At 38.9% G+C, this 12848-nt stretch overlaps 1 protein-coding gene across 1 annotated transcript; it reads right to left on the reverse strand.

Moving 5' to 3' along the window:
- Window positions 1-698: 698 nt before the first annotated feature.
- On the reverse strand, window positions 699-10233 carry LOC114350295 (uncharacterized; the record flags this gene model as incomplete). Its single annotated transcript, XM_028301027.1, has 5 exons — window positions 699-3167; window positions 6751-6855; window positions 8040-8195; window positions 8945-9288; window positions 10050-10233. Coding segments are annotated over 5 exons (840 nt in total), but the record flags the coding sequence as incomplete, so codon positions are not given.
- Between the last annotated feature and the right edge of the window lie 2615 nt (window positions 10234-12848).

Below are 12848 nucleotides of genomic sequence, written 5' to 3' on the forward strand. Positions count from 1 at the left end.
AATAAGAAAGTAAAGGATTCATAACTCACGGAAAATGGTGCACCGAGGTCTTTGGTTAGAAGATCCAGTGGTTTTCTCGAACGCCGACATCCAGCACTGATACTCAAATCACATCTTGTATCGAACAAGTGAATTGTACAATTTTACACACACGAAACAAAACACTGTTTAGTCCACCAAGTACACTCGCGGAAGATCTTCGGAAACGGCACAAAACAGTTGTAATTCAATTATGGAACAATGTTGCGTAAACGTTGTTCCCGAGACCGTCTGACTTGGCCACTTTTTCGAGTCTACCTGCAAAATATTAATAATGTTGAAGACAAGAAAAAACTCATGTCTACCGACGAAAATAAATTAGCAATTAGGCGCTAAAGTTTAAAAATAATGGCGGACCACATTTGACCACTACTATTATGTATTCTGTGATTTGACTGAAATGAATTATTTAAATATTAAACAGGAATGTACCCATACATACTTTAATTAGTTTAGGGTATGAGCAATATAGCAGTCATTTTCTAGCTTTATTTACTGCTATTTTGGTCGTTACGTCGAATCTCACGTTTTCCTCGATCTTGAAAACAAAAAACTAGATCGAAATCGGTTCGTCTTTTGGGATTAAAAATAAAATACTACAGACAAAATACATCTAATATACTCTTCGCTGCTTCGGGAGTTTAAAATGAAATGCAATAAAAGTTTCTCACAGTATATTTTCATTCTATAACACACTTGTCATCGAAAATACCATAAAAACATACAAATTGCGCTAACAGTTAATTTTTTGTTATAGAATAAAGAGAGATATAATTTTGTCATTTCGCATAGGTACACATACAGTGTGTTTGGGATAGGGCTAGCGATAATTTAAGGCGATGTTTTTATGTCAAGTTTATCGACAAAAGTACCCCCAAAAACGTGCCCGTCAAAACTGATTTTTTTGACAAAAACTAAAATTCATTTTTTTAAAGTTTTATGGTCATTATTTTTCATTCTTGTGTCTATTTAATGACACATATTATTGGCTTACAAATGCAATGTATTATTTATTTGTAAGACGGGCACATAATACTAACAATTTTTATGTAGTCACATAAAAAATTAAGCCCCGGTGGGCCCACATAATATGGGGGCATTTTTGACGATAATATTGACATCACAACATCGCCGTAAATTATCTCTAGCCCTATCCCAAACACACTGTATTTTATCTAAAATCAGTAAGAACACGATAAATACATTTTTTATAATATAAACAGGATTACAACAACACTATGTAATCTTTTCTTGTTCTTAAATCTTGATTTTGCTGTAATGAAAAGATTGACTGTTTGTTTAAATAAATATCAAAAAGTTGCTAAATTTATTATTTTGCAGACATAGATAATAATAAGGCTTTAATAAATCTAAGTTTGCATCAAACTACCACAAGATGTTCATTATATAGCTTAGAGTAAGGGTAAATATTTCACAATACATTGGGATACTTCTAGTAGAATATCGATTGTTATTTTCAAATTATAGCTTGACATTTTGTGTGCCTTTTAATTGACCTACTTTACTGTATTTTGAAACTCGGTATTTATTTATTGTAATTGTAAAATCTATTAAAAAGAACAGAAGTATACATAACTAATGACATGCATTGGTATCAGAAAGATAGATCAATAAATTGTATATACAAGTTGATAATGTAGACATAGCACCGTATTATATACACTAACCATTGAGCTACGACAGTAAAAATAATATACAACGTTCCATACAAAATACAAGCTTTTTTGAAAATTTTACTTTACCTACATGTAAATTTTTAAGCGATTAGAATATATGTAATTAATAATTTATATACAGTTTTCTTTAATTTTGGGTTTTGCCATAGTAAAAATGTATACTTATATCAATATCAAAGTATTTTGTTTTAAATTATTATTTAGTCGCTAAGGAACAACACAAAAACAGTTAAAATACAGTTTCAAAATTTATCAGTTTTAGATAGATAGGTTATTTATTAATACAAAAGGAGTGGTCTACAAATTAATGTCTTTAAAAAAACGTGAATTAATCACAAAGAAAGGCAAGACTTATGCTATTTAGTACCAGTTTCATTAAAATATTATAGGCATAGTAAGATTATTTCTTCGGACACTACTTATAAAAAAAATGTAATCTAAAAATCTTATATTTCCGGTGAAAAATCTGTATAATTATGTACCTGTGGGTTTAATATAGAAATAATCACACGATAGTATAGAAATATATTAACAGACTCACATAACATTTATGGCAAGAAATGAACACAAACTTTAACTTTTGGAGAGCATACGTAAAACTTATTTTTAATAAATTGTGATAAAAATATAATTGATAAATAAAATCGTAAGTTGCCAATTTGTCATGGTTTGGTTAGTAACTACTTTTAATAATGACTCTTTGAAGTTTGTAGCATACAGGTCAGCACATCAGGTGATCATTTTCGTTGCAAAATAACACCTAATTATAAGTACATAAGAATTAGGCTGAGTTGCACCTATTGACTTCAACGGTGACTATAACATTATCCAGTGTTTTTTGTATAGTTTGACAGATTTTTGACGTTTGTAAGATGGTGCAACTCGGCCTTAATGTTCAGCTTGATATGCCATCAAGTTTGTCTCTGACTCAATGATTACATAAAACAAAACTTACAAATATACAACAATCATTTTCTAATAATTTTGGAACAACATTATAACATAAATATATCTTTTGGATTTGACCAGAAATCTTATGACGTTTATACGATTTCTTTTTAAAGTACTTCATTGGCTAATCAGGCCAAGATATTTAATACACCAAATATGAAAACTTTAAGTATTAAAATATGAAAAAGCGAACATTTCGACGATTTGTTTTCTTACACAGTTTAAACAGTCTCTCTTTATGACTTATGATAGCAATGGGTTGGATATCACATCTTAGATTGCGCGTATCTAATGCTACTTGCCTCAAGCAAATACGGTCCTAAAGATGTCGGCATAAAGTGCAATTTTCATTGCACTTTTAATGCTCAGGCGCATTTTGACATGCGTACAGCCGGTTGCCATCATTAGATATGTCATAATTCGCTATGCCTAGTACGTAATATGCACCACATCGCCTCCCACTGATAGAAGACATTGACCCTGTGGAATAAATTAAGTTATTATTTGCATATTATTATATTCCGAGAGAGAGATAAAAATTGATTAAAATATCAATGTTTCAGGCAGATTAGGAGGACTAATCCCACTACTCATCGCTACCGAATGTCATGCATAGATTAGAGACACAATTTGGCCTCCAATAAAACCCAATCAGTGAAGGTAGAGTTTTGGGGGATAGCTGTGTGGAACCCGAAACGAACTAAAGGTTTTCACCAAAGCGTAGAGGAGAAGCAACATGTTTGAATAACCAATCAGAGTTCGTTATTTCAACGTCCCTTATCCGCTCAGTTTCATCATCATCATCATTTCAGCCACAGGACGTCCACTGCTGAACATAGGCCTCCCCCAATGACTTCCACATAGCTCGGTTGGCAAGCTGAAGTGACAATGGGCAAAGCACGTACGCAGAACTGATGGTTGATGGGGCTGCAAGGTTCTGGAGTGGAGGCCACGTACCTGAAAACGTAGCGAGGGACGTCCACCCACAAGGTGAACCGACGACCTGATAAAGGTAGCAGGAAGGCGCTGGATGCAGGCCGCTCAGTTTCGGTTTGGAATTTTTTTATTGGTTATTCAAACACATCTCTTTTTTGGAAACGCCGCCTATGATAGGCCACTTCCAACTTCAGTGTGATAATTAAAATATTGTATTCTTTCTAGAGCTTTTCAAGCAGAATTATGTACATAGAGGCACCCGCTGAAAACCAGCGTCGGGGAACGCGTGCGACGCTTTTTTGGCACAAAAATATGCGTGTATAGTTTCCCTTTGTTCTGTTTATTTTCTTTTTGTGTCAAATAAAGTTTTTCTTAGTTATTAAATTTTTAGCGTTAAGAGTCGCATCTCAAACTAATTTGAAAATTANCTACTTTACATGTAAATTTTAAGCGATTAGAAAATATGTAATCAATATTTATTTACAGTTTTCTTTAATTTTGCCATAGTAAAAATGTATACTTATATCAATATCAAAGTATTTTGGTATGAAATAATTATGTAGTCATTAAGGAACAACACAAAAACAGTTAAAATACAGTTTCAAAATTTATCAGTTGTAGACAGATGGGTATATTTTTATTTATTCATATAAAAGGAGTGGTCTAAAAATGAATGTCTTTAAAAAATCTTGAATTAATCATAAAGAAAGGCAAGACATATTAAACTTATGCTATTTAGTACCAGTTTCATTAAAATATTATAGGCATAGTAAGACTATTTCTTCGGACACTAGTTATAAAAAAATGTATTCTAAAAATCTTATTTTTCCTGTTAAAATTAAATTGTATAATTATGTACGTGTGGGTTTAATATAGAAATAATCACACGATAGTATAGAAATATATTAACAGACTCACATAACATTTATGGCAAGAAATGAACACAAACTTTAACTTTTGGAGAGCATACGTAAAACTTATTTTTAATAAATTTTGATAAAAACATAATTGATAAATAAAATCGTAAGTTGCCAATTTGTCATGGTTTGGTTAGTAACTATTTTTAATAATGACTCTTTGAAGTTCGTAGCATATACGTCAGCACACCAGGTGATCATTTTCGTTGCAAAATAACACCTAATTATAAGTACATAAGAATTAGGCTGAGTTGCACCTATTGACTTCAACGGTGACTACAACACTAACCAGTGTTTTTTGTATGGTTTGACAGATTTTTGACGTTTGTTAAAGTTAAAGTAAGATGGTGCAACTCGGCCTTAATGTTCAGCTTGATATGCCATCAAGTTTGTCTCTGACTCAATGATTACATAAAACAAAATCTTTAAAAATATACAACAATCATTTTCTAATAATTTTGGAACAACATTATAACATAAATATATCTTTTGGATTTGACCAGAAATCTTATGATGTTTATACGATTTCTTTTTAAAGTACTTTATTGGCTAAACAGGCCAAGATATTTAATACACCAAATATGAAAACTTTAAATATTAAAATAGGTCTGCGGGTGTCTATGGGCGACGGTAATCACTTACCATCAGGTGATCCGTTTGCTCGTTTGCCTCCTATCACATAAAAAAAAAATATATGAAAAAGCGGACATTTCAGACGATTTGTTTTCTTACACAGTTTAAACAGTCTCTTTTTACGACTTATGATAGCAATTGGTTGGATATCACACCTTAGATTGCGCGTATCTAATGCTACTTGCCTCAAGCAAATACGGTCCTAAAGATGTCGGCATAAAGTGCAATTTTCATTGCACTTTAAATGCTCAGGCGCGTTTTGGCTTGCGTACAGCTGGTTACATCATTACAGATATGTCATATTTCGCTATGCCTAGTACGTAATATGCACCACGTCGCCTCCCACTGATAGAAGACATTGACCCTGTGGAATAAATTAAGTTATTATTTGCATATTATTATATTCCGAGAGAAAAATTAATATCTTAGCCAGGTAGATTACCACTGAAAGTCCTGCATAGATTTACAATTTGGCCTTCAATAAAACCCAATCAGTGAAGGTAGAGAGTTTTGATATCTGTGTGGAACCCGAAACGAACTAAAGGTTTTCACCAAAGCGTAGAGGATGAGCAATGTGTTTGAATAACCAATCAGAGTTCGTTGTTTCAACGTTGCTTATCCGCTCAGATTCATCATATCATCACCATTTCAGCCACAGGACGTCCACTGCTGAACATAGGCCTCCCCCAATGACTTCCACATAGCTCGGTTGGCAAGCTGAAGTGACAATGGGCAAAGCACGTACGCAGAACTGATGGTTGATGGGGCTGCAAGGTTCTGGAGTGGAGGCCACGTACCGGAAAACGTAGCGTGGGACGTCCACCCACAAGGTGAACCGACGACCTGATAAAGGTAGCAGGAAGGCGCTGGATATAGGCCGCTCAGTTTCGGTTTCGATTTTTTTTTATTGGTATTCAAACACATCTCTTTGTTGGAAACACCGACTATGATAGGCCACTTCCAACTTCAGTGTGATAATTAAAATATTGTTTTCTTTCTAGAGCTTTTCAAGCAGAATTATGTACACACGCCCACACTGTTAACTATCTATTTCCGTTTTTGCTCTCGCTCTAATCCAGCGGTTCCCAAACTTATTTTGTCTAACTGCCCACTTTGAGAATCAATTTTTTTAGCGCCCCCATTTTTGTAGTTAAGAGTCGAGTGCTCAGTCGGTGTCTAAGAGTCCTCCTAGTAGATGATATTATAAATCGCCTCCCAAGCCTCTACACAATGCCCCGATTTTTTTCCGGGGTCTCTTACCGCCCCCCTTTAATCCTGCAGCGCCCACAAGGGGGCGTTATCACCCACTTTGGGAAAGACTGCTCTAATCAAATGGCGATTCTTTTCGATAGAACGAGATGACATGACTTTCAATGGGCAGTTAATACTGTTGGCGACAGTACATAAAGGCACCCGCTAAAAACCAGCGTCGGGGCACGCGTGGCTCGATTAATGCTGAGGGCGCCTTTTTGGCACAAAAATATGCGTGTATAGTTTTAAGTCCCTTTGTTCTGTTTAGTTTCTTTTTGTGTCAAATAATTTTTTTCTAATTCTTATCTTATTCTTACATAATTTACCTGGTTTTTGTGCGCGTTGTCTTGCAGCATGAGCTGCGTGATGTAGAACGAGGTGAGCGCGTTCCCGCCCAGCGCCGCCGTGTAGGCTCGCGCTATGGCTAGCACCTGCAGTCATTTATTAAGGGTTAAGTGTACTGCAGACAGAACAAAAGTGTGACACGACGTAGGTGTGCGTTAGTTGTCTAAAATAACTTTATAACAAATCACGAAAAGAAAATCAACTTAATAAAGATAACTTAAGAGTGTTAGTTTGTCGATTATAACCTTTGGGGGCCTCATGCCACATCTGCCTATCTCGCTTTTTCGCAATCGCAATTGAAAAAACAAGGTCTACATCATAAAGGTAGCAGGAAAGCGCTGGACGCAGGCCGCTACCAACCGGGTAACATGGAAAGCATTGGGGGAGGACTATGTTCAGCAGTGGACGTCCTATGGCTGAAATGATGAATTTAAAAATGATTTGTCAAGATACTGACCCTTGTGCGAGTAGCTGAATGTGCCGAGATATTAGGGTTTTTTGACATTTGGAGTGGTTATTCAGAAACAACTTTATTTTAGTTATATTTTCGTTAAAATAACCTTAACAGAAAAGGCTTTCTCTTTTGTTTTTGTATTCTGAGGTAAAAATACAAAAACAGCAAAGCCCAGTGTCACAAAGGTCCCGTGATAAAAAATGGTGTCGTGGTCGTGACATATTTTACCAAATAAACTGTTTTCTATTCTAATAACTGCCTCTCTGGTCTAGTGGTATGAGTGGGTTCGATTCCCAGTCGGAAATAAGTCTGTCGCCATAACAACAATGTTAACAGCATTGTTGTGTTCGGGCAGTTAGAGGTAAGATAGCCAGTTCCTCCGTGGTTGAGGATTCTGGGTGAAGCTTGCTTCCACCTTCGGCCTGATCGTCACTTACTATCAGGTGAGATACAGGCCAAGAGCTTCCTCGTTGTGGATAAAAAAAAAACTTATGAGTGTTAATTTGTCTTTTCGTTAGAATAACCCTAACCTGGCATCAGTATAGCTTTGACAGAAAAGGCTTTCTCTTTTGCTTTTGTATTCTGAGGTAAAAATGCAAAAACAGCAGGCACAAAGGTCCCGTGATAAAAATTCTAAGATGCGCACTGCAATAACCGGTTATCACGCGATTTTATCGATTTTGCCCATACATTTTGACGTCGATAAAAGTTATCACGGCGCGCATCTTAGGCCTAGTGGTCGTGACATATTTTACCAAATAAACTGTTTTCTATTCTATTGAATTCTATGGATAAATAACAAATGACATCGCTTACCTCACAAGTAAACGTGTGTAGGAATCCGCTAAGTCCTCCCAGCTCCCGCACAGTAGTGGTTTCTCTTACGAAGAGTAGTCGCAACGCACACACGCGTCTAACGGCGCGCGCGCCACTTATGGTGCACACTGACGTCAGAGATACTGTGGTGGGCGTCTGTTGGGGAAGAATTGTATTCTGATTAATTACTTATACAGTAAAAAAGGCTATCAAAAGGTTTAATTAAAATTCCGTAGGTATATATAGGTCTAGCGAGGGATAGGAGCGGCACGGGATACATAATAACGTGACGTGACAGACGTGACAGAGCATACAAATCTGAAATCTTACTGACGTTTGACGTCACGAAATCACCCTCCCGGCCTGTCTGGCCAGCGTGGGGAGTGTAGACGAAATCCTTTAGTAAATTAGAGAGGGTTGTGCTCTTAGTGGAGTCGCCCGTATCCACAAACGATACTTGCTTAAGTGAAGCAGCAAATCGAACGCACAGCGTTGAACAGAGCTCTGTGATAGGTACGTGTATCACCCTGTGCATCCACGCGCACTGTGAGACCTCATAGTAATACGGACGGATAGTTAATACGGACGTAAATGACCTGGCGATGTTGGTGGTGTCACTCGGTGGACTGATGGTTTAGTGAAGATCGCTGGAAGCAACCATATGCCGAGAAGGCAGGATTGGTCATTGTGGAAATCCTTCAGAGCGACATTTGACCTTTAAAACAATGATTATGTGGTGTCTATTAGGGATGTTATGGATATGTAGTTTCGGTTATGGATACGGTTACGGATATAGGAATAATATTATACCGGTTTCGGTTACGGTTACGGATATTTTTTTATTTCGGATATCCGAAAGTTTCGGTTATGGTTACGGATATCCATTACATCCCTGGTGTCTATACCTGTCCATTAGCCATCTTCTCATCCACCGGCTCGACCGGCGCTCTAGCCAGCTGCTCCTCGTCCAGCGCGAAGATGTCGTCGTCAGCGTCGCCGGTGCCCAGCCGCCGCTCGGGCTCGCGCGCGTCCGCCAGCCGCACCGCCGTGCCCGACACCACCAGCTGGATCTCGTCCTGGGGGACAGGATGACAGCTTAGGACAGCTGGACCTCGTCTTATTGGACAAAATTCTACGTGCTCCCGAACCAGACTATAGTCGGATCTCAAGAATAGTCCCAAAAATCCACTGCTGTGCCCGATACTACTAGCTGGATCTCGTCCTGGAGGCAGGAGGCTTATTAGGATAACTGGATCAGGTTTAGGAAGACAGATAACTGTATTACGACTTAGATGTCCCAAAAATTCGCCGCTGTGCTTGGTACTACTATAGTCTGGTCTGTGAGCACGTAGAATTTTGTCCAATGACCCCAAGCTACCCATCCTTATCGCTCGCGCGTAATTATATTGCTATCGCGCTCGCACACTCAGTGCGGGCGCCCGTCGCACAGTCGCGACAGCAATATAATTACGCGCGAGTGATAAGGATGGGTAGCTTGGGGTCATTGGACAAAATTCTACGTGCTCCCGGACCAGACTATAGACGAGTTAGGACACAGATCTTTTAGCAGGCGTTCTGGGAGACAAATCAAGATGCTTATAAGACAGATTTCCTAGTAGATGGCACAAAAATCCACCTCCGTTCCCAATATCACTAGCTGGTTCTTATCCTGAAGGCAAGAAGGATCAGTTTTCGCAGGATTCTAATTAATTCTTTACGATGAAGCCCAGACTGTAAACTGTTTGTATACCTATTACAAATAAATAAATAAATAATTCCTTCAAAGACGTCGTCATCCGCGTCAGAAGACAGGATAAAGATTTCCCACCAGACGTCCTGGAAGAGAAGATGAGATTTTTCACCAAATATCGGAAAGATACACCGTCATTCCTGGCACTACTAGTCGGACCTCAAAAATAAACCCAAAAATCAACTGCTGTGCCCGATTCTGTTAGCTGGATTTCATCCTGGGGGACAAGAAGGTATGCTAGATAGATCAGACGCCCTAACATGGACATGGTTCAAGTTTCGCCGAGCTGTAATCAATTCGTCCGAAGATGTCGTCATCAGCGTCGCCGGTGCCCAGCCGCCGCTCGGGCTCGCGCGCGTCCGCCAGCCGCACCGCCGTGCCCGACACCACCAGCTGGATCTCGTCCTGGAGGCAGGATGACAGCTTAGGACAGCTGGACCTCGTCTTAAGGGCAAGAGGACGAGTTAAGACACTAACGAGATGAGACATGTATAGGCTCCTTAAGAGCAATTGACGATTTTTATATACTAATTTAATTATTCTATACAAATAAAGATAATTTAGATAACACAGTAGATGGCCCAGAAATCCACCTCAGTTCCCAATGTCACTAGCTGGATCTCGTCCTGGAGGGAAGGGGACGTGTTAAAGACTTAAGATGTTCTAGAAACTTTTGTCGTGCCCGATATTACTAGCTGGATAAGATCCTGGAAGACAATGGGACGTGTAAAGATAGATATTTTCCACCAGACGTCCTGGGATGAGTCTCAGGTTTCCTAACAGATGTCGCAGAAATTCTGACATTAATGACACTACTAGTCGGATTTCAAGAACAATCGCAAAAATCCACTGTTGTGCCCGACACCACCAGCTGGATCTCGTCCTGGAAGCAGGCTAACAGGTTAGTATAGCTCGTCTTAGGGGCAAAAGGACGTGTTCGGACACAGATACACCAGCAAGCGTCCTGGGCGACAAGTCGACACGCTTAAAAATCCACTGCCGTGCCCGATATCACTAGCTGGATCTCGTCTTAGCAGGATAACAGCTTAGGAAAGCTGAACCTCGTCTTAAGGGTAAGAGGTCGAGTTAGGACACTCAAAAAGAAAAAGAAAAAAACCAGGGACAAGAGGACGTGTTAGGACTTAGGACCCAGATATCCTAACAGGCGTCCTGCATACAACATGCTTCTTCTTTAAAATCAATTGTACGCAATGTTACCTATGGAGCATTCCACGCGAAGCGGACAGGTAAAAAAAGTCGATGTTTCCGATTTCAGTAATATTTGAGTATGTTCTACCTATACATATTATTGATACGTGTACCAAATATTTTTGTAATATAATGACTAGTTTAAGAGTTATGGGTCTTCGAAGTTTTCGGCAACCGGTTGGCATGCAGTACTTCAAAGCCGATTATGGAGTCATAAAATTATATATTAAAATAATTAAACCACGGGATTTATTACTTCATTTACCGTGCTTTTTAACTGTATTTTTGGAAACGAAAAAAAAAATATTTTTTCCTCAAAAAATGCAAATTATTTTTTTTTCCTTGATTTTCACAAAGTTCGACCCTTTCTTAATTTTTTTTATTTAAATAGCTAATATTGTGTAGAACATTCATGCCAACTTTCAAAGTGGGCGTGGAAGTGGATTCGGAGCTAGACTGAAAATACTGCCGAAGGGTGGCGTCCAGCGCCGCGCCGTCGCGCTGCCGCGCCTGAAGCCCGCCGCCTGTGCGCGTTTAGTGAAACTGACAAGCAAATAAAATCACTTTTGACGAAATGTTTTTTAGATTTTTAATAACACCAATACATTTTTAGTACCTATTAAATACTAAAAAATTCGTTATGGCCAGGCTTGTTCTTACTCGGACACTGAAAGGATCGCTCCGAACTCCGAAAATCGGTCAAATGAACTAGTTCGGTCTTCTAGTACTATTAACTAGCACATTTTAGTACACTGATTCTATTAGGTAGATCGANGTTCAGACAGGTAAGAGTTTCTGAAGAACACGTCGATTTTCAACGAATTGTGTGGAGAGAAAGACCGGAAGAGGAGATTGAAGATTATCGCATTTTGGTTGTGTCGTTTGGTACCGGTTGTGCACCTTACTTAGCGGTCAAAACAATGCAAAGAATTGCTTGTGATGAAGGTCATAAATATCCATTGGCCGCTGAGAGGATAAAATCAGATGTGTACATTGATGATGTCATGACAGGGTGTCAATCGGAAGCCGAAGCAATCGAGGTCTACAAGCAGTTAAACCAACTCCTAGCAGAAGGTGGTTTCAGATTGCAGAAATGGACAAGCAATTCTGACAAACTCTTAGAAGTTTTTAAAGAAGATGCAGGAAGAGATGTAGAGATAAAGCAAGATCAAGTAACTAAAGTTTTAGGACTTACCTGGAACAGAACTACTGATGAATTTGATTACTCGGTGAAGCTGCCTCCGCGCGCCGCCACGTCCGCACCTGAAACAAAAAGAAAAATTATTTCCGAGATTTCACGACTGTTTGACCCACTAGGTTGGATTGCACCATGCATAATTACCTCAAAGGTTTTCATTCAACGACTGTGGATCGCTGGAATGGGTTGGGATGATGAGCTGCCGCCGGAGCTTCTGAAACAGTGGGAATCATATCGCAGTGAATTAAACAAATTGATTAATTTTCACTTACCGAGATGGGTTAACACCACGAATGACGCCAAGGTTGAACTACATGGATTCAGCGATGCTTCCAATATTGCTTACGCGGCCGTCATTTACATCCGTGTGATTGATCCAATCGGTAATGTTCAAACCTGTTATGAGAATAGTCACATCACTAGTGTTACGCACAACACTATCTCTTAAGATNAAGTCCAAAGTAGCACCGATAAAACAAGTATCCATTCCGCGACTCGAGTTGTGTGGTGCTGTCCTTGTGAGTAACTTGCTGGTTGAGGTAGCCGAAGTGCTGGGAGTACCGAAGTCTCGCCTACATGCGTGGACTGACTCTACAGTGGTGTTGGCATGGCTAAACGATCACCCAAGTCGATGGAAGACGTTTGTAGCCAA

This window comes from Ostrinia furnacalis, unplaced genomic scaffold (assembly GCF_004193835.3).
Source record: "Ostrinia furnacalis isolate ACB-3 unplaced genomic scaffold, ASM419383v2 OfSCF0860, whole genome shotgun sequence".
NCBI lineage: Eukaryota > Metazoa > Arthropoda > Insecta > Lepidoptera > Crambidae > Ostrinia > Ostrinia furnacalis.